At 44.8% G+C, this 21,330-nt stretch overlaps 1 protein-coding gene across 4 annotated transcripts in view; it reads right to left on the bottom strand.

Moving 5' to 3' along the window:
* Window positions 1-1,005: 1,005 nt before the first annotated feature.
* LOC126542826 (uncharacterized) overlaps window positions 1,006-21,330 on the bottom strand; it is a 60,088-nt gene continuing 39,763 nt past the window's right edge. For 2 of the 4 annotated variants that reach the window (XM_050189937.3, XM_055061407.1), the window contains exons 11-18: window positions 16,856-16,936; window positions 14,313-14,382; window positions 14,103-14,155; window positions 11,312-11,386; window positions 8,000-8,078; window positions 4,289-4,362; window positions 2,886-2,963; window positions 1,006-1,139 (exon numbers count right to left, since the gene is read on the bottom strand). In XM_050189937.3, coding sequence (XP_050045894.2) covers window positions 1,023-1,139; window positions 2,886-2,963; window positions 4,289-4,362; window positions 8,000-8,078; window positions 11,312-11,386; window positions 14,103-14,155; window positions 14,313-14,382; window positions 16,856-16,936 — 627 coding nt within the window. In that variant the 3' untranslated portion in view covers window positions 1,006-1,022. Of the gene's footprint in view, window positions 1,140-2,885; window positions 2,964-4,019; window positions 4,214-4,288; window positions 4,363-7,999; window positions 8,079-11,311; window positions 11,387-14,102; window positions 14,156-14,312; window positions 14,383-16,855; window positions 16,937-21,330 lie in introns of those variants that run through there. The other 2 variants (XM_055061409.2, XM_055061414.2) reach the window with 2 other exon arrangements.

Raw genomic sequence — 21,330 nt, 5'->3', positions numbered from 1 at the left:
TCGTCATACTCGCACTCCTATACAGCTTATTATTTCAGCAAAAAGTCATTCCTTTAGTTCCTCCCTATCCTCAGTTGCTAATTGCATTCTGACGCATTTTCCAGTGGTGTGATAGCCTTGGGTATGTACTGTCGTTATATCATGGCAGCATCAGGTAAACTAGAGCAAGCTTGAAAGTGTAGGCTGCGAAATATGAACTCGCTAAGTACTTGTGCCATTCGTTAATGCAGAAATCAGGCGCATTATTTAGTAAGCAAGCAGGCAGCACGGTCATGGACGCGTCAGACTCGCCAATACAATATATGCGTGCTCTGAGCAGCCGAGTTGTGGGGCGCGTTCATTGCCAACCATAAGTATGTCAGATTGAAAAACAAAAAAACCTCCCGCGCTAACGTAGTTCTCATGAACTAGAGAGCTTTATGTAAGGGCTTTCCAACCATAAAAAGAATATCTCGTCAAACTTCAATAAACACCCAGCGCTACTTCGGAAGTCGTGAAGGTAGGCAAATGGGGCGACATTGCGAAAGTAAAACTTTGTTTCGTTGAACACTTCGTGACGATAATCTACGTGTGAGCGAATAGGCAGGCTTCTGGACACGCACTGTTGCGAAGGTGCTTTGGGGTTTCTGCTTATTTTGATGGGACGATGGCGCGCTCAGAAAAGGTTTGCCTCCTCTCCCGCCGACCCTCTCCTCCTCTAGAGGCTGCAGTACTCAGAGGGCTATGTCACCGTTACAGATTTACTGGTTAACGGATCTGTTTTTTACAGAATTATCCAACGAAAAAACAAGCGCTACCTAAATGTCCTCACAACAACGTGCACATACGCCTTCAATCGCATCATTCGTTTGACAAATCTTGTATCTTTCTAAAAAGAACATTCGACTATTTTCTTAGCATGACTGGTGGCAGTCATCGTCGACATTGTTTTCTGGAGAATCGTTCCAGAATTGCCTACTGCATGTGCATGCACAAGAAAGGCGATGTGTGTAAACACTGCAAAAAGAAAAGTAAAAAAAAAATTATAGTTTAATGTCCCAACTGTTTATGGTTCGGAGGCATTTGCCAGAAAAGCACACGCCAATACTGTATGTCTTCTTCGTTGGTCCTACGAACTTTTCTTCGCGCCTGTATTCCAGCTGTAAGAGAAAAGGGTCGTACATTGTAAGCCAAACTGCACAAGGCACTATCTACAGATTTCTTAATTTACCCATAAATTGAAGTTGACATGTTCATTACTTCTTCGAATGGGTGTATCGTGGCTCCTCTAGGTAGTGTACAGTTCAGTAAAGAAGTCTTCCACTGCTTTTACTGTACCTTCTAGATTGCTGATGATATTACCCTGCTTATCTTTGAGTGCATACATCTTGGTTTACCCTATGCCAAGTTTCCCTCTCACTGATTTCAGGCTGCGTCCGTTTCTAACTGTTTCTTCAATCTTTCACGCGTTATAATTTCGAATATCCCTTACTTTCTGCTTGTTGATTAGTTTTGACAGTTCCGCCAATTCTATCTTGTTTCTTTATTAGGTCCTTATTATTTATTAGGTGCTTTGTTACTTGGGAGAGCTAGCCTACTGGTTGTCTTGATGCCTTACCTCGCACTTTAATTGCTGCATCTGAAGCCAGCCTAGTTATGGTTTCATTCGTTACCTCAATGTCATTTTCATCTCTCTGATCTAAGGCTGTATATTTGTTTGCAAGTAGCACCCTGAATTGGCCTGTTTTTACCTTTACTGCGTCTTGGTTGGCCTGCTTCTCCCTGACCAATTTTTGCTCTATCTCTCTTGAAACTGAGGTGAATCCTACACCTAAGCAAATTGTGATCACTGCACCTTACTCTACCTAACACTTAAGCATCCTTCACTATGCTGGGAGCGGCAGGAGGTATGAAGTCAATTTCATTTCTTGTTTCACCATTACGGCTTTTCCAGGTCCACTTTCTGTTGCTGCGCTACATGAAGAAGGTGTTCATTATACGCAGCTTATTCCTTTTTGTGAATTCTAGCAGCATCTCTCCTCCAGCGTTCTTAGAATCGGTGCCGTAGTTGTCAGTCGCTTGCTCACCAGCCTGCTTTCCCCCCACTTTTTCATTCAAGTCACCCGTTACTTCAGTATACTGAGTTTGCACTTTCCTCATCACTAATTCAGCTTCTTCATAAAACTGATCTACTTCATCATCATCATGACTGGATGTTGGAGCGTAGGCTTTTCCTACCTTTCATCTATACCACTTATTAAGTTTGATTACAACTACTGCTACCCTCTCACTATTGCTGTGAAATTCGTCAATGTTGCCCGCTATGTACTTATGGACTAAGAATCCTACCCCGTATTGCTTCTTATCTGGGAGACCTCTAAGCACAGGACATGGCTGTTAGCCAGCACTGTACAAGCCTCACCAGTTCTTCTAAACTAACGCCAATGAGATCCCGAACAGTGTCTCATAGTTATATATATATATATATATATATATATATATATATATATATATATATATATATACTTTTCAACTGCTCGTAAGGTTGGACGCCGGCCAATAGTGCTGTTGTACTTATTAACCCCGGTAAACGTCCAATGGCACACAGTTCTCACAAACAAAAAATTTTCGCGAATTTGGCCCCGAAGCAATCGAAACGGTGCTGAAATAAGTTAATATCTGCCAACTGCGTTCTTGCATTGCTGCCGAATCTCTGAAGACAGGCATAAACATTTTGCGTAATTTAACTTATTTTGTCAATTTTCTACATCTTGTATCGATAACCACAAAGCAGTGGTTCCACTCGGAATGTACGCAAGATTATCTTTGTAGATGACTTCGTGGAGCTTTATTCCACACAGCACAGACAAAAATAAAAAGGCATAATTTGATTTGCGTTCACTTACGAGGCATAGTGTACCATTGGGACGATGTTCCGTCTCAAAACGCCTGCACGTAGCCGTACAAGATGCTCCGACAATAAGCTGAAAGCAAATTCATGGTGTTATATTGTTGTTGCAGTTCACAGCCACAAGTGTTTATAAAGGAATCGCTGTCAGCTACCAACGGGCCGTTGGACGTTTTGTAAAAGCCATAAGTTGAAAGGTTCTCGTTGTAATGATAAAAATTGTAGCAAAGGGGAGCATCTGCGCACCATATTTAAATACAGTTGTAGGAAATGGAATAAACCCTGTTTTTTACAGTATACAATGATATGAAAATGATACAATTAAACTTATCTTTATTAATATTTACAACAAGCTGAGAAAATTATGACTGTGTGTCCCATGCAACTAGTTCTACAAAAAGCGTTTGCGTAATCTCAGACTTAAAGACTTACGCGAAAAAGAAATGGGAAACTTGAAATGTCAGTGCTTGTGGTTTGACCACGGGCACTTGGCCACAAGATATCATTCGCAAAGACCATAATTAAAAAGAAAACGGCGGATCCCACGCATTGTGGGAATCGATTGAAGGGGAAGTTTTGTATGCTGTTTGCTCTGAATGACAACAATTAGTGGCGAATGTGCAATTTCTTCAGCGTTTAGTGCAATACGAGATGGTGAGTTCAAGTTCAAGGTGTTCAAGTTTAATTGAATCATGGGTCTCTACGTAATTCAATTAGTATTATAAAATAATATGTATGCACTGTATAGGTACATTCACGGTCAGCACCACGTTTAACTGCGTAGGTGCCCCTGTACGGCGCGACGCTTCTTTCGGGCCCGAGTGTCTTGCACGCTGAGTGGACGCTTTGGAGCCATTTTGCTAGCGCTTGTTTGAGTGCTCCTCCTGCATACGTGACCTGCGCGCTGTTGATACGCCAGCTCCAAGCGCTCTCTTGAGGTGACGGACGATTCTAATGTTTACACTACCACAGCTCAGGCCCCGGCCTCCACGGCCCAGCACCTGCATTTTCGTCGCCTAGCAATGTAAGCACAGCACGTGACTTACGCACAAACTCTGCAACGCTGCCGCCGCGGGGCCCAGCGCGGCTGCGGCAAGGCAGGCCATCGCAGCAGCGCCCGGAAAGTCGGGAGAAGAGGCAAAGAAAGTTTCGCTTTAATAAAAAAAAATCACTGATATTCTAACGGTTCTCCTGTCAGTTCCTCACCATTCTCTTAGTTAGCTAGAATTGTCAGAACGTGGGTCAACAAAAAGTTTCTCCCTCGAGCTCTCTGCTGTCTGATATCACCAGTCCGAATATTCTCCTTCATTGCAGCTGTTTTTCGCACTGCACGAATTAATGTCAATGACTTCAACAAAAAAAAAAACAATTCCGCGCCCGTCAGAACATGCATGGACAAACCTCCGGAGAGACTTGCACGTTGCTGACTTTGCACTCTTTCTTCTTAAACTGGTGATCGATCGGTTGGTCAGGCGCTGTAACAAAGAATAAAACGGTAACTACCTAGCACTGTGACGCTGAAAAACAGCTGGAAAGAACTGGACATGAAAAAGCAGATACGATGGGTGTCTCCGTCAACCCTGCTATAGCACGTTTGAGTTGCCTTTGCACATGCCGTTTATTAAACACTGAGGTGTGTGAACAAAATAAAAGTTTCAGTGCTATCACATGACAAAAGGTTTCAAGCAGAAATAGGGCCCTTTTCTTTATTTTCACGCATCCAAAGCTAAACTGAAGCCAACAGTGACGTATGTCGGCGTTCCTTCTTGCAGGTTCTCGCTCTCCCATTTTTTATCTTTCCTTTTGCGGGTTGCATTTGTGATCAGCGAAGTATAGCTTATTGCCCTTCACGACTGTTGCGATTACTAAAAGCGAGCATTACCTAAAATTTGCACTTTAGTACAAAAACCGCGAGCAAGAATAAAAGTATTTGCCTGCTACCCAAACAAATTGTACATTTATAGTGTGCAATCTGTGGGTATGTTTGTTCACACAAAAACAATCAAAACAGACACTCACATCCGGAAACCGCCTGTTTCCCGCTGCCTCTTGTTTTTTCAGTGCTTCTTCTTTTGCACTCACAAGAGTTTAGACGGGAATTTAGGCCACAGGCTGCTTTCCCAAGCCTATCACCCCTGAGGAAAGCCGAACGCCAGGCCGTGGTACACGTATTCCCATTTGAGAACCAGTGGGTGCCCGGATGCGGTGGGACTCGAACCCACAAGCTCCCGCATCCGCGGCGGGCGCTTCGCAACTAGGTCATCTAATGCCTCCTTGGGACCGTCTCATTAGACTGAGTTGACGATAGCCCTGGCCGTAATTTGTGGTAACCTAGAGACCACGCAGTCGCATGGGCGAGAAAGTGCTACTGCCTTCGTGTGTGGGAACGCAGTTACCTTGTGATCACTTTGATCAGGCTCACTGACCGCCCACGGTGGCTGGGCGGGTAAGAAACGCAGAGGTCGGGGATTATGTGCGCTAACGTTTACTTGCACCAGGCGCTGCACTACGACATCTTGGTGAGCTTCTGGTGCACTTCTGTGAGCGTTATTTGTCAAGCTTTTAAATAGAAACCCAACAGGGAAGCCTGGCTAACAATCCTCCCGCCACTTCAACTTCTTCAACTATCCCAAGTATCTTCCGTATCATTGTGATCTCTTCAATTCTGTTTTATGTTTATGTATTTTTTCACGTTACTCGCTACATCATCTGCAAACTGCGACATCCACAGGCTATTACGTCATGCTGTTGCGCCTTCGTGCTAAGCTAAGTTCCTCACTTTAGTTATTTTTGTTTAAGTGAAAGCCTCATTCCTTTGGGTCTCCTGTGCCTGTCTAGTCACTTGAGTCTGTCTACGGTGCACTCGAAACATGTTTTCTCATATATAAATGGTAGAGTTGTGGGAGCAAGCTCGCACATAAGACTGTCGAATTCTGCTGGTCTGTTGCAGCGAGAACCCCAGTTGACTGCCCGACTTCGAATGACAATATCCGAAGTCGAGCTGCGGTGTTCACCAAGCTCTAATGGGAGGTGTACCTGAACCAGACGTGACATCCCCTCAACCACAGTCGAGAAAAAAGCGCGATGGAAAGAAATGACGCTGTAATATTCGGTGACCTGCAAGTGTGCCATAAGAGTGCTAGTTCACGCTCGTCCTGTCCGCGTTTTCTTGCGCTCGCTGTGTTTGTATGCACGATCAGTTATTCCAACAGGACTATGGTGTTTTTCCGGGGTGTTTCTAATTAGGGTAATGCACCATATAATTTTCTTGCGAAATAATGTTAGTATCAACTAAGCAAAAATAATTGGCTTCACATGCTGTCGTTATGCCGAAAAGGCAACGGTTATGCATAAGACACGCAAATTGGAGAATTATTTTCTTTTAATCTATCTGTAAGCTATCTGTAAGCACTATCAATTGACATTTCCTGTACATGCCTAATAAAACCTCAACTTCAGGTAGGTACTTACATGTTTTTCACATACCTTGAGAAAAGCACTATTTTTAATAAACATTAATCTTCATGGCAACCGACTTACGATTGCAATGGGTGTAAGTGTACTTCTCAAGGAACGCTAATCTGTACTATCTTCAATTACATGCGTCATCTCTACTGTTTCCGTACTGCTGCACATTCCTGTGGTCACCGTCGTCGGCAAAACCCGCTTAGAAGTTCTAAAAATGAGTATGGCGTACTTGTTTTCTTTGGTGTGCGTGCGTGCGTGCGTGCTTGCGGGCGCGTGTGTGTAGGTGTGTGTGTGTGTGTGTTCTTGTGTGAGCGTGTGTTTGTGAGTGTGCGTGCGTGCGTGCGTGCGTGTGTGTGCGTGTGCGTGTGCGTGTGCGTGTGCGTGTGTGTGTGTGTGTGTGTGTGTGTGTGTGTGTGTGTGTGTGTGTGTGTGTGTGTGTGGGCAGTTTTCGGCTCGATGAGAGTGAAAACTGAACCTTACACGTGCGTCTTATACCCTCGTTACACGAGCAAGCTTAACCGCGGTTAAACTTAACCGTGGTTAACGCGAACCGTAGTCCGCCACAGTTACATGGGCTATCCCAATCACGGTTAATGGTCTGCTGACGCATCACGTCATCTCTTGCGTACAGGCTTCATTTTGAATAATTTTTCTTCGATATTTGATTACAGTGCTATAAAGATTTTATTTTTCAGCAAAACAATTGTCATATTTGAGAGTTTTAACGTGTAAGACTGCTTCTTGCCTGCGTAGGTTATTTATTTTCGTTACTCCTGCTCTCAGTTGTGAACATGCCTGATGGGCATACAACTATATAGAAAGTCCGAATTAAGGGTCACAAATGGGTAAATGTGAAATAAGATTAAGTGCGCTGAACGAAAAGGCAAAAAAAGATTCTTAATTACAAATGAATATTTCAACTAACAAACATTGGTTACATAATTACAGGGAGTACAACTTTACGCGAATGCACTTTGGAACTATACGCTTGCATTTACAAAAAAAGAATAAAAAAGGAAGAAAACGCAGTGCTTTCAGGTGTTAATGTATGTACACTGCGATTTCACATTGCACAAATTATCACAAAAACGTACGTGTTAAAAATACTGAAGTTATAAGCTTAAAAGCAGTACCATCAAACTGGACAAGAAAGTGAGACGCACAAAAACACATAGCGTTTGTGTATGTCTCATTTGTCCAGTTTGATTACGCTGTTGTTATATTTTGAAATTTGGGCGTAGCCGTCATCTCTGTGTAGAGGCACGCGTTTTGACCGCTTGAGCACAGAGCGGCCGGATTATCTTCCCAAATGCGTATCAATGCCTCAGTTCTCGCGTCCGGCCAAATGATGCGCTTTTTGGAAAATATCTGGCAAGCGCAAGCGCTGCACTCGGCAGAAGTACCGTCCACCGTTTTTCCCGTCTGCGACACGTCGGTTACACTAAACCGAGGTAAGGAAGATCGGTTTGCGGTCAACCGCGGTTAGCGGCTTAACCGCAGTTTCGCCTGCCGTGTAACCGCACTAACGGCCTTTAGCGATAACCGCGGTTACGTTAACCGCGGTTAAGGTCGCCCGTGTAACAGGGGTATTAGTCGCAGAACAACAATTGCTCACGGAAAGATTGAAAAAAAAACAGGCCTTACGTCGGGCTACACAATGGCCTTCTGTGCACACTCCGACTTCTTGCAGCTTCATGCCGGTCCAGCTTACGGCACGCCTAAGCTGAAAAGAATCGAAACAAAGGCGATCATAAGGAGAGATGCCAAATGTCTCGGACGCAGCCTGTAAGCAGAATAAAGAAGAAACAGGTAGAAAGAGCGCTAACTAGCAAATAATTTAACGCGAAGCTTCCTTTGCAAACCCTGCCGGATTTTTTTGACTCCGACTGTTGTGTGTTGCTATCTTGGCGAGTAACACGGGCATTTAAGAAATTTAATTGCGCACCCGACGGTCGCATTGAACGTCGGTCCCTCAGCACAGTGGCCCGATTCTTTATCCATTAAGCTACAATCGCTGCTTTTCTTGCATTTCTTTCATGGTGCTTATTACAAATGTAAAAAAAGCGTACGTGATTACGTTGTACCATAGTGGCCAAAACAGTCATAGCCGCGTCTGCAAGCACAAAACAAGTACTTCACCTTACAATGGATAAAGTAAAACATTTCTTAACAGTCGATACCAATCCGGTTGGAAATCTCTGATAATAAATGTCTCTCAGCTTTTAGACCGTCTGAATGCAACGCCACTGCGCAGGTGCAATTGGTTGTGCATTCTGCATCTAACATACGAGTTTACCATAAACATCGGGACGCCATGCACTTTACGTGACATGAAGGTATATCGTATAGTAACAGGATGTACACCGAGATCGTTCTTTTGTACATCCTTCAGGGAAACGCGCCAAAATAAGATGGCGTCCTTAATTGCAGCTAATAAAGCCGGGTTCCAATGCTTTCTGTACATCACCACAATCGCATGCATACTTCCATCTGGGCCAACTGCAACCAACTCTGGCACCCAGTCACGTGCGCCAGGTTGCTTAGCACGGGTGCGCGAGAGAGAGAGAGAGAGAAAGAGAGAGAGAGAGCAAATGCGCACGCAGCGAGTTCCTTTGCGCCCAAGACAGGAATGAAGCGGACAAAGTTATAGCGCTCGCTGAACCTCTTCGCGAAAATTTCGCTTCACAGACATTCCGAGATGTGCGTTGAATCTGCATTCCTTTTTTTTTTTTCGTGAAAACGCACGCATACGCGAACTGTCTGATTTATCGTCTCTCTGATGTGCACATACAAGGAGACTAAAAAAAATTAAAGAAAAAAAAACGAAAGCCAACAAGATCACACAGCCGTATCTACAAGTCCAAACCCACTCGCATGTAATGATACCGAGGGAACGCTCATAAAGGTGTCGCCGTTCGCCTTAATGTTATATGCTTCCATATTTTCTGGTGGCATGGCATCGCGGCTTCTTCGAACAATACAAATAATACTAATGCCATGGTACAAAATATTGCGAGACAGTTTAGCGCTAAGTAGCCCGACATCGCGATTTGATAAAGATACACAAGCGCCACAAGTGTGCAGCTCATTCGATGGAAGGCTGCATTGCTTTTCTTTTAGTTGTTTGAGGTGTGCTTTCTGGGACGCCTGAAATGCTCCAAGTCTATGGAGATTGTTACAAAGTCTGAAGCAGGGTCGGCTCGAGCGAAAGTACGGTTTCAACTCGGGGATAACTACGAAGGGTCTTAGACATCCCAGTCTCCACTGAGGTGGCTTAATTGTGGAGTGTGTTTCACTGTACGCCTTTTAAAGAATGGTATACATCGGCGCTTGTTCACTTGTTTCGTTAGAGTTGGGGAAAGCCACCGAACCATTCCCGGTATTTTTTTTTAATCCGCCTCATGCAAGTTAGGTTCGGTCATACCAATGAATAGTTGCCGTCGCCACGCTTTTGAGAGCTTTATTCGCGCAGTACACCTTTTGTTTGCTGGTTTCTTTGTGGGTGCTGAAAGCGAGCTCGGGGCAAGGTGATTACCATGTAGCGCTCTCTTTCCATTTATTTATTTATTTATTTATTTATTTATTTTATTGCACATTACTCCTAGCGTTTGCGCGTTACAGAGGGAAGGGGCATATTACAGGACGAAGATTGGAAGCATAAACGAATAACGAAGAAGACTTCAAACGTAAACAGTTACGGAAAAGAGTTACCGGTACCGTAAAGAGCGCGAATGACATAATCAACCATATAACGGCGTAAAAGCAATAGCGAAAAAACAAACAGAAAAATACAAGCACAAAAAAGAAATATGCTCCAAATAAGCCTTGCAGTTCTGCGCACATCATTATGCACTCAAAATGCATTGCGATTTGCATCGTCGTCTGCTTATTTGTTGTTGATGCCGCTTACTCTTTATTCTGTGACAGAAACTACACTGTCAATTCCGGCGAACACGGATGTGCTACTCGCTCAACACACTGCAGCGTATACGGGGGAACTTGTCAGCATTATCCTCTTTTTTTTTATTTTACTCCTTGCCGTCCGAGTCTTTGTGTCGACCTATATAACCTGTAGCTACTTCTCAATCCAACCCTAGACTAGTGGAAAGCAGCACTGCCCAGCTCGAGCTGGCAAGCACCGTTACGCGGTTGGCGGAGCGGGGACGACGGGCGATGACTGCTGCTGGGTTTCTCGACTGGGGAGTCTAATCGCCGGCGGGTAAAGAAGCAAGACCAGCTTTCTGCACCGGATCACTTACCCTTTAAGGCTGCAATTAAAGTTTCATGCTGGCTACTACTACTACTACTACTACTACTACTACTACTACTACTACTACTACTACTACTACTACTACTACTACTACCACTACTACTACTACTTCCAGTACAACTACCACTACTACTAACATCATCATCACCACCACCACCACTACTACTACTGCTAGCAGTAGTAAGTACTACTAAGCACTCCTAATTTGGTACTGAATGTCGCCGTTAGTCAAGCGACACTAAAATACAAACCACGTCCATTTGTCCTATAACGTAAAACTATTACAATGTTTTCTTATTCCAAATCGGCCCTTAGCCATGCCTGATCGGTCAGAATTGTTTAGATCCTGGCCGTATGCGCGGGCGCCACACCCATGTGGGCAGAGCCCGAGCCATTTCGACCTATCACGGAGGGCTAAAAACCAATTGGAATAGATTTACCTTATACCGGCCCATGCTTGGATAGAATCACAGCCGGTACAAGTTTTCACGCGCGCAACAGAACATCGCTCCCTTCTCAAAACACACTTAAAAGCAAGGTCTAAAAACACTAAGAACGTTTAAAGATAGCGCCCCACGACATCTCTCCCCGCCTTCAACAAACAGCCAAACTCTGCCTTGCTTACTTCGGAATTAATTCTGGCAGTGAACTGAAAAAAAAAAGATGTTTTCACTTTTCGAACTTACTGCACACAGTGTTCCATCCCGCAACAGTATTGTTCCTGCTCTTCTCGAACATTCACATTTCTTAGCGACTGGAATCTGTGGGAATACGTAATAACATATCATGTAGCGCGCACAATGTTCAGATCAGCCGCAACGTTTGTATGACCAAGCTTGCAACTGCTGCGTGTACCGACGCACTGCAGCTTAGAATGTTGGATCACTCTTGTTTGCATGGCAGTAGCTTCCATACGAATACAAAAGAGTTCTATGTAGTCATAGAACACTTTTCAATTCCTCAATATGTCTTAAACATGGGCGTCTGGTTACATACACTGCAGTAATATGAATGAGTTCCTTGAGCTCTTTATTGTCCCATCTCCTGCGTCAAACCAGCCTAGTCTTTAGACACAATTTTCCTAAGCTCATCATTACACTTAATTCTCTCCAATAATCTGTCGAGTTACCATCGTCGCTTCTCACATAGGGGTTTCCAGCTTGGCCTCAACTGTATATTGTAGCGTTGAGATGTCTACAAAATTTTTACAAAAGAAAAATAAAGCTGTAACCCCCCCCTCCCCCCCCCCTTAAGCAAGCGCGGAGTTGCGTGCTAACCGAAAAACAGCACTTGCACTGATTTAGAAACATTGAACAATATTGGAGCGCTGTCTAACTTTTCGAAAGCGGCGACCTTATGCAAATTAACATACTCTTTTCATGCCTACGCACGATGCACTATCAGCGTAAATTCAAACGACAATCCGGAAAAAAAGCTACTCGACTTCGCTGTTCCGTTTCCAGCTTCGCCTGCAATAATAACAGTTGCTTAATTCAGGGCGCTAAAACGTAAAGCTATTCCAAACTTTTCTATTCCAATTCTGCAATCAGCCCTGCAGAATTGGTCAAAAAATTATCGAGCCACCACCTACTGCGCCTATTTGTCAGGGACGTCACGAAAACTGCTAAAACGGCCCATCTCATATGATATGTGCCCACCGATTATGCATGCTTAAACCAAACTAAAGAAGAAGAAGAATTTCTTATTCGACGCCTTCTTCGCCATTAGCGAAAAAGGCGTCGCTTGTCCAATTGCTGTTGTTCCAATGTTCTCGGGCTGCGCCCACTTTGCCTCTATGTAACGCGACGTCACAAAACCGCGAGTACTGACCGCGTGAAAATAAAGTGTACGCGTTGAGGAGGCATTATTATGCCGAACGAAACTTCTTTCAATTGCTGGAGAATAGCGGAAAAGAATAGAAGATGGCTGCCCGCCGATCGCTGTGGCACTGGCTGATCGGAGCAGTCGGGGAGCATGAATTTATTTGCATACAGTAAAAAATATGTTGCGATATAATGTTATCGAGACCTTTCGGCACGTGTACGACATCGCTCTGGCAAATCTTTTATGCTAAGGATCCGTTTTAGCAGCATTTTCAACCTGCCGTTGCTCGCCGCCGAGATTTTCAACCAGCCACCTCATACTGAGGGGAAGCGGACCAATGGTAGACGGTGGCACCACCCTCTTCATTCGGTTATCTAGTTTCGCTGCACCGGCTCCGCCCCATCGAAACTGTCTCCACTTGAGCGTGCTACTTGCCTCTTCTCAGCTAATTAGATGTGAAAAACTACTCAATGGAGGCAATGCTATTCGCTTTGAGAGCAAGAGAAAGTGGCCTCCTATAAACAAGAAGCGCGTTTGATTGGGCTTTTCAAACAACGTTCCGGGTTACCTCCTGATGCTTACGTCGGTGGTTACATAAATTTCACGTCTGGAGATTGGAATAGATTGGAATAGTTTTACGTTATAATGCCCTGGGGTCCTATAGCTGGAAAATTGAGTGCTATTTGTCCGGTGGTCGAAAGGCGAGCAAGTGGAGCTGAATGTAATTCTAATGTACGGTCCGAAGTGAATCATGTAAATGATTATGTAGGCTGCAGTACTAGTGTGGTGGGTGCTCTTTCCCGCTCAGGTGTTCGAGTGTGCATAGGAGAAATGGGCCGGAGCAACAATGTAAGACTTAGGGAGCATGAATTGTCCTGGTACAAGAATGATTAGACACATGTGTCTGCGCATGGCCGACAATGCAAGGTGTTAGCCTCAGCTCAAGGAGCCAACAATTTTGTTCAAGCATACAGATGTATCCACTAGATGAGTCGCGGAGGCAGCCCACATGGAGCGGAAGCGCACGTGATGCATTAGCCAGCCTTCAATCGGTAACAAATGCCACCTATCCACGTGTCCTGTTTGTGCTTTCCTCGTTTTGCCATGTAATTGCCTGTGTCGCTAATATTCCTTGATGTGCGTTTCAGTAAACTTAGTTGTGACCCAGCGCTCGTCCTGTGTTCTGCCACCCCTCCCGACGTTTTGTTCACGCTGTTAGCATTATGAATGCAGACCGTCTCGCCCACCTTTCCACTTTAGTACGCAACTTAAGTGCGCAGTTTCGCAGTTAGGGCGCCGTTTCAAGAGAGCTGCGAAATAATTTGCGGCAGCTCGGCGTTCTCGAGCCAGCAGCGAAATCCTAATAGACGATCACATTCATGTGCCACCCCCCGTTGTAGCTCCGTTGCGTTTTTTCTTCGTGTCAAATATATAATGATCTTCCTTTGTGTTGTGTTTCCTCCTATAACGCTCAGTAAGACACAGAATATTGCAATCTGGCAAAATATATGGGACACTAGTTTAGTATTCAATACGCGTAGGGCACTAGCACAAGGGAAATACAATGAAGACAGCAAACAGCCAAAAATAAAAGCCTCACACAACATTCTGTGGTTAGTATTCTTGAAACATGCAGTGAATATGTGTGCTTACCGGTGACTGTGTCCTGTATTGGTCATAGATCATATCGCACCCTTCGACTAGACCTGTCGTTGGAAGTATATCAATAAATTCGTAATAGATTATTAACAAAACTAAGAAAAATAAAAGGCACATTATTTGGTACTTAGGTTGCATCTGATACACGCCATTCTTGCACGTTGAAGTAATGATTGATGAAATTAGTGATGTTGCTATACTCACGAACTTTTGAGCAGGTACCTCCATGACAGACGCCTACAACATCCCTGCTCAAGAAGTTTGTCTTCTGAAACTGAAAGAGAAATGAGCTCTCTTCAGTGCCCCGATAGTGCGTTAGAATATTTCAGTGGTAAGCTATACTACAGTTTTGCAGCATGTATATCTAATTAGCCGTGAAACCGACGCAGCATCACCTAAAGCTCGCAGCCATCCTGCGCATGATGCCGCACCGGACTTCCCAGCGCATGACGCAACGCCCTGACATGAATCTGCCTAACGTTACCAATCACAAAATGTCTGCATCGCTTATTGCCTACGGACATAATATTTGCGACTCTTCGTTTTCTTTTTTCTTGCGTTGGTGAACGTCTCAGAAAAAATACTGAAAAGCCTCGAAGCCCTAAAAATTAATTGTAATAGCCTTTCTGCCACCATATTCGGTTTCGTTTCCCGAGAAGAGTATGTATCCTGCTGTCATGATACAATAGGTGGTGACGTCGGAGGAGGACATAGGAATTTTTTCGCAATCATTCGAGCGCGCTCGGTCCCCTCGCTATGCTGGTACCTCGGGTCGCACAATGAGTTGAAACATGGCATGTGACCGTAGAGCTTTGACAGTGCTGATGTTACGGCACAAAAAAAAAGTCGAAAATGTATGTCAGTAATCCTTTATAAACTCCAGGACGAGTCGGCACACCATCCTATTGAACGTTCAGTGCCCCCGCGGAAGTAGCAGACCAGAGACACATTCCCCCTGCCAACCTCTCAGCTTTCCCTCTCAAAAACCTTCTTCTTGTTGACGTTCTTCTTCTTACTATTATTATTATTATTATCTATCTCCAAAACACCGGGAACAGAGACGTTGTACGTTATCGAGCTCGAAGAGTGCCCTCCCTGAAAACGCAATGTTCCTACTGGGGCTGTGCTCAGAACAATTATTTGATTTCAAATAAAAACATCTGTCACATCGCGTAACAGTGCGTGGTGCCTCAATTACCTAAAGATTTGGTAGTAAAACGCTTGCCGGCTGTTGCATAAACATCTGACGCATGCGAATGGTACTTTAAGTGCCGTGGATGACTCTTACTCGTTTACAATATTTTTGGCAAAAGTGCCAAGGGCGAGTTTGTCTCACCCACGCATTTGGGCGCTCTTTCGAAGTACCGGTAACGGGCCGGGCTCCATCAATCCATTTTGACATTCGGTCGATTTACTTTTGTGATCACTAGAAAGCCTACGGACTCCGCTCGCCCGGCTGTGATATCGAGTGTTACCCCAGTGTTACAGTAACAGCGGGGTTCCTCAAGGCGAAGTCCCAAGCCCAACGCTTTTTACATCCTATGTTGTTATGGGTTCAATCCAATAGCCGCTTCGGTTGGTGAATTGAATTGTGCTTTGAACGTTATGATATTCTCTGAGCAGGATATACATAAGCAAGAAAATGGTACAAAGATTCTGAGAATTTCCTACGAATGCGCATTCGTAGATGATCGATAGATGTTCATAAGCTAGCTAAATGAGCGTCATGCTCCGGCAGCCGCTGCGCATATTGCGACTGGGAGCAAGGGGAACTGACGATCGCAGCTCTATCTCGTGCGCCACACATGGAGGAAAGCGGGAAGACAGCGCGGGAGGGAGGGGAGGGAGGGGAGGGGGGCTTCCACGGCGCCAACAAGCGCATACTTTGCACATCCCCATCTAGAAAGAGATCTGCAGCCGGCTCATGCCTTTTCGCGTGCTGTTTTCTCGCCGCTCTTGCGTTGAAGCGATATACCGCACGAAGGTCACTTCGCTCGCTACTGCTGCCGCGCTCGCTCATACCAGCATTTTGACAGCGCGCGTCCGCGCTCATCGACTGTGATTTGTTCATGTTTGCTTGTGCGCGCTGACACAATCCTTGTGAATTCAGCTATCAAGCCAATGTTTCCAAGTTTATACGGCCGATAGAACTACTATACTATCCTTACTTCGTATAGTTGTCTACTAATTTGCTACCGCAAACGATGCTTCACATTCCCTGCGACAATGTGACTTTTTTTTCTAACGCTACCAATAACCCATTATTACACTATTATAACGACTACATGTCTTAACTTGACAAATTATCCACTTATTTTGCAGATTTAAGCCAAAGAATCATTGGTGCATTAAAGTATGCCTAATGTTACGATTAGGCTACAGAGCCCTAGCGTCGACGCAAGTAACAAGTTGATATCCTGCGGGAGCGTTATTTTTTTTCTAACGCTACCCATCACCATCTACTGCACTATTACACCGATTACATATGTTAAATTGACCAATTATGCATTTATTTCGCAGTTATAAGGCAACACAAGAGAGACAGATTTTGCTTGAGTACTCGCCAAAGAATGCTTACGCATTAAAGATACCAAGTTCACGCCGGGATCGAAACCTGGCCCTCTACGCGGGAGTCTGCTACCCTTTCTTTTTTTTTATATTTAACACTTAATTGTGAATGATTATTATCAATTTTCAAGTAAACTATGATTTCAAAGATGGCAGTCTACCTTGAACGTGGAACTTACCAGGCATGCGAGCCCATAAGGACGCTGCTTATGAATTACACGATTTCCATGACAGTTGTAGTGGCATTGGTGGACAATTTTCTGCAGAACAAAAGGGCTCATTACTTGTTTATAACATAAATATTTACCTATAGCTCTAGAAAACTTAACAGCTCCCAAACCCCTTGGTTACAGAGGCTTACATCGCATAGTCAAAAACGACGTCGATTTCCCAATGACGTCACATACTTGTTGCTTTCTTTACATGGTAGCTCTTGGCAATCACTGCCACCAAGTACCCGATATAGCAGCACTACAAATGTACAGGGGACAAAAAAACTTTGCTCAGATATTGCAGGTGACACTGCGTTATTTAGGTTGTGACATCAGCTTAGAAGTATTGGTCTCCTAGTTAGATAATCCGCTGTTGGAACCTTCAAAATGACTAACCAAGCTAGAAAAGCAAGAAGCATTTTAACACAGCCACGGCCTCCCCATCCGTTTCGCCTTTACCTTACACAAACACTGAACTTCAAAAGTGGGGTAAATAAACTTGATAGTTAAAGGTAATCTCAAAAGGCACGCTGCTGACATGTCGGGAAAGTAGGTTCTTGGTCGTTGTTCTGCTAAACAGTGGAAATAGAACATGCGAACGTTTTAGCCAACTTCGTGAAATTAATCGCACTTATCGCAAAGCAACATTACCATGACAACACACAAAATGTGCGAAAATGAACGTGATGTAACGAGATTCGCTGAAACAAACATTTTCATTTCATCAAATGTTGGACCGGCTCGTTCAAAAGAAAAGTTGACATAGGCCTTCTGCCAAACATCTTCGAACATATTCTTCCATAAACCTAGAAATGTGAACTAGACATAGTCTAGTCTATGGTTAGACATTGATAGACGGAGTGCGAAAATATATCTATTTATTTTGTAATCAACAAAAAAGGGTGGAGGGAGGGTGGAATTACTATACCGTACAGAAAGCAAGTCACCTACTATGATAAAGAAGATAAGGTGAGGACATATTTAGTGAACAACACTTTTGTTGTTTCATTATCACAGCATTTATATAGTTCATGTTGCAATGCCTAATATACCTGATTGTTTTTATTTCTTATGTAACATTGATGGTTTATTCTTCGACAGAAGCTCCCATTCTCAACCAACTACAGTATGACCAATGGCTACTTGTACATATTTCAGTAGTGCTTGAGCATAATGATATGACGAAACAGCAGAATAGCGACAGCCAGATGGCGCATATATATGGAACGTGCCACCTCTTTTCGAAGTGTGAGAGCGCCTACAGATTGTTAGACTACCTCTACCCGAAATATTCAAAGCAGCTCTCTTATAATTTATTCGATGGTATATCACAAGATAATTTATTGAGTTCACCAATAACGCTGCCAATGTGACAGACGCCCCAGAGAGCAAAGAAAAATCTGGTATTGGCATTTGCTCCATGGCTATTCACTGGTCAGTCTCCATAAGGATACCGGACTTTCTATTTCTAGCTGAATCTCTAGCGCTAATATTGGCCCTACGTTAAGAAAATTAATCGTACTTGCTTATGCGCTCGCACGTTACTAAAATCACAGACACGAAACATGCTAGCGCATAAGCAAGTATGAAGACACACCAACTAGCACTACTCCTGAACCTAAATTCAATAATATTGAGAGTTGTCATAATTATCCATTATTTATCCTAATGCTCATCGTTCACAGCAAATAGCTGCACCCTTCTTTTACGTACATTCCATTTGCTAGTGGCTGCTCACATAAGGAAATTAGATTGGTTTAGGTGCCGGGTCGTGAGGACCTATTTATGAACGAGATGACCGACAGCCTGGCGAGAGCAGCTCTCAGATGCCCTGTTCTATCAATACTAAAGGCCACAAATTGTATAACCACTGGCTGGTTCCGGAGCCGTGCGGTTACACAAGAATTCTTATACCCAGATATAGCGAATTTCTCATATTATCGACACGTCATATTTCATTTCAGAAAATACTGAAGTAATTTTCACCCGATTAAGATGTTGTCTAAGCGCCTTAAACATTTAACGGGGCTGGCCTGGTAAGGCGCCCTCCCCCGTGTCGCTAATACGTGATGACGATGAGACGATCGAGCATTGTAATGCGATTAACATTCTTAGGGTACTTCAAGGGTTCTCCGGAGTCTGTCTGTCTGTCTGTTTGTCCGTCCGTCCTCCCTCTCACCTGGGTCACTGTGCAGTCCATGGTCAAATGCTTAGACCATCGAGTTGCCGTGCTCAGGGGACAGGTTTTGAAACCCATTATGGCACCAGTGCCAACTCGCCATTGCTGCAAGCAGGTTGTAACTCGTCGGTCACAGCAAGCGGCTAAAATCCAAGGAAGGGAAGGAGACAAAGGGGAGGAAAGACAGGGAGGTTAGCCAGTGTAAGCACCGGCTGGCTACCCTGTGCTGGCGAAAGGGGTAAAGGGAATAAAAGGAGAAAGAAGAAGAAGAGGAAAAAAAATGGAAACCAGAAAATTCACACAGTAACGCGATACTACGCGCTACAACATTCAAAGGCGGTCGCACAATACTCATGCCCTTCAAAACTTCAGCAAAGCCCTTAAGGCCTTGAGGGCCGAAGCCCGTCTGGACCAGTGTCCTAGAGCTTTTTCCGCTGTAAAGGGATGATTGTCCAGTTTTTCGAGCGGGGTCACGGGCACTTTTCTTGGCACTTTGTAACGGGGACAGTCACAAAGGAGGTGCTCAATCGTCTCCTCGCAGCCGCAGGTGTCACAAGTAGGGCTGTCGGCCATTCCAATGCGGAATGAGTAGGAGTTCGTGAATGCCACACCGAGCCACAGGTGGCACAGAAGTGTTGCTTCCGCTCGTAGCAACCCTGGTGGTAGACGGAGTTGCAGACGTGGATCCAATCGCTGATGTGCGTCCGTGAATTCACTGGTGTTCCACAGATTCTGCGTAAGCTCGCGGGCGAGAGAGCGAAGACTTGTGACTGCATCTGTTGGTGACAGTGGTATTGATATAACATGGACACCATCATGGGCCGATCGGGCGGCCTCATCCCCACTGTAATTTCCTGAAATTCCGCAGTGACCCGGTATCCAGTGGTAGATTATGTTGTGCCCATTGTTGATTGCGTAATGGTGGAGTAGTCGGATGTCTGCAACTAGTTGCACATTTGGTCCGTGGTTGAAAGGGGACATCAGACCGTGGAGAGCTGCCTTTGAGTCACATAAGATGGACCATGAATGTGATGATTTGTGAACAATAAACTCCAGAGCAGCACGGATAACTGCGAGTTCTGCAGCCGTCGATGATGTAATGTGAGATGTCTTGAACTTGAGGGTGACACACTCCGCGGGAATCACCACTGCTCCAGCTGAACTTTTAGAGGAGACAGAACCGTCCGTGTAAACGTGGATGCGTCCTTTGTGCTTGTCATGTAGGAATGAAAGCACGGTTTGTTTGAGGGCGAAAGTTGATATCTCCGTTTTCTTTTTGATACTGCTAATAACAAGAAGAGCCTGGAGTGGATGGAGGCACCGCAGCGGTAGAGATGGTCGTGCTGCAGGTGTGAAGTTTGACGGTAAAGTTCCATGGTTGGCGGCAATAATCTTGCTAAACGCTGAACGAGGTCGATCAGCAGGAAGGGAGGCGAGATTATGCGATGGAAGTCGAGCGAAGTACCTGATATGCATCCTTAAAGCGTCGACTTGAAGATACGTATTGATGGGGTGGTCATGCGCGATGGCTATTGTTGCTGCCGTGGATGCACATCTGGGAAGACCAAGGCAAATTCGCAGAGCTTGAGCTTGTACAGACTGGAGGGCACGGAGGTTGGTCTTACCGGTCCCACCCAGTACAGGTAAGCTTTAGCGCAGCAGACCCAGGAACAGTGCGTTATAGAGTTGGAGCATCGCACTCACAGACGTACCCCGTGACTTTCCCGCAAGAAATGTGAGCACGTGGGTTATCATGACTAATTTCTTTTTTAGGTAGGGGATATGAGGACCCCAGGAAAGGTCTCGATCTATTATCACTCCTAGAAAGCGGTGTGTATTCTCGTAGGCAATCGGCTGTCCATTAATTCCGATAACGTACGGTTTCATTGCTTTGCGCGTGAAAGCGACTATAGAGCACTTCTCTGAGGACCCCTCCAGACCTCGCGCTCGAAGTTAACCTGATGTTAGTGTGGCCGCTTTTTGAAGTCTGGCGCCCACCTGGGGACGCGTCGCTCTTGATGACCAAATGCATATATCGTCTGCATAGATCGACATATGGACAGATTGCGGAAGGGTATGAACTAGGTCGATAAGCACGAGATTAAATAGAGTGGGGCTCAAGACTCCGCCTTGTGCTACGCCACGCTAGTTGTTGTATTGTGATGACGCACCATCCTCTGTTTGCACAAAGAATGACCTGTCCTTCAAGAAGCTGGATATCCATCGAAAAACAAGGCCGCCTAGGCCGACATCGCCCAAGGCG

The sequence above is a fragment of the Dermacentor andersoni genome, chromosome 3, assembly GCF_023375885.2.
Source record: "Dermacentor andersoni chromosome 3, qqDerAnde1_hic_scaffold, whole genome shotgun sequence".
Taxonomy (NCBI): domain Eukaryota; kingdom Metazoa; phylum Arthropoda; class Arachnida; order Ixodida; family Ixodidae; genus Dermacentor; species Dermacentor andersoni.
Note: the sequence above shows the minus strand (reverse complement) of the source record. Positions and strands in the feature narration are given on the sequence as shown.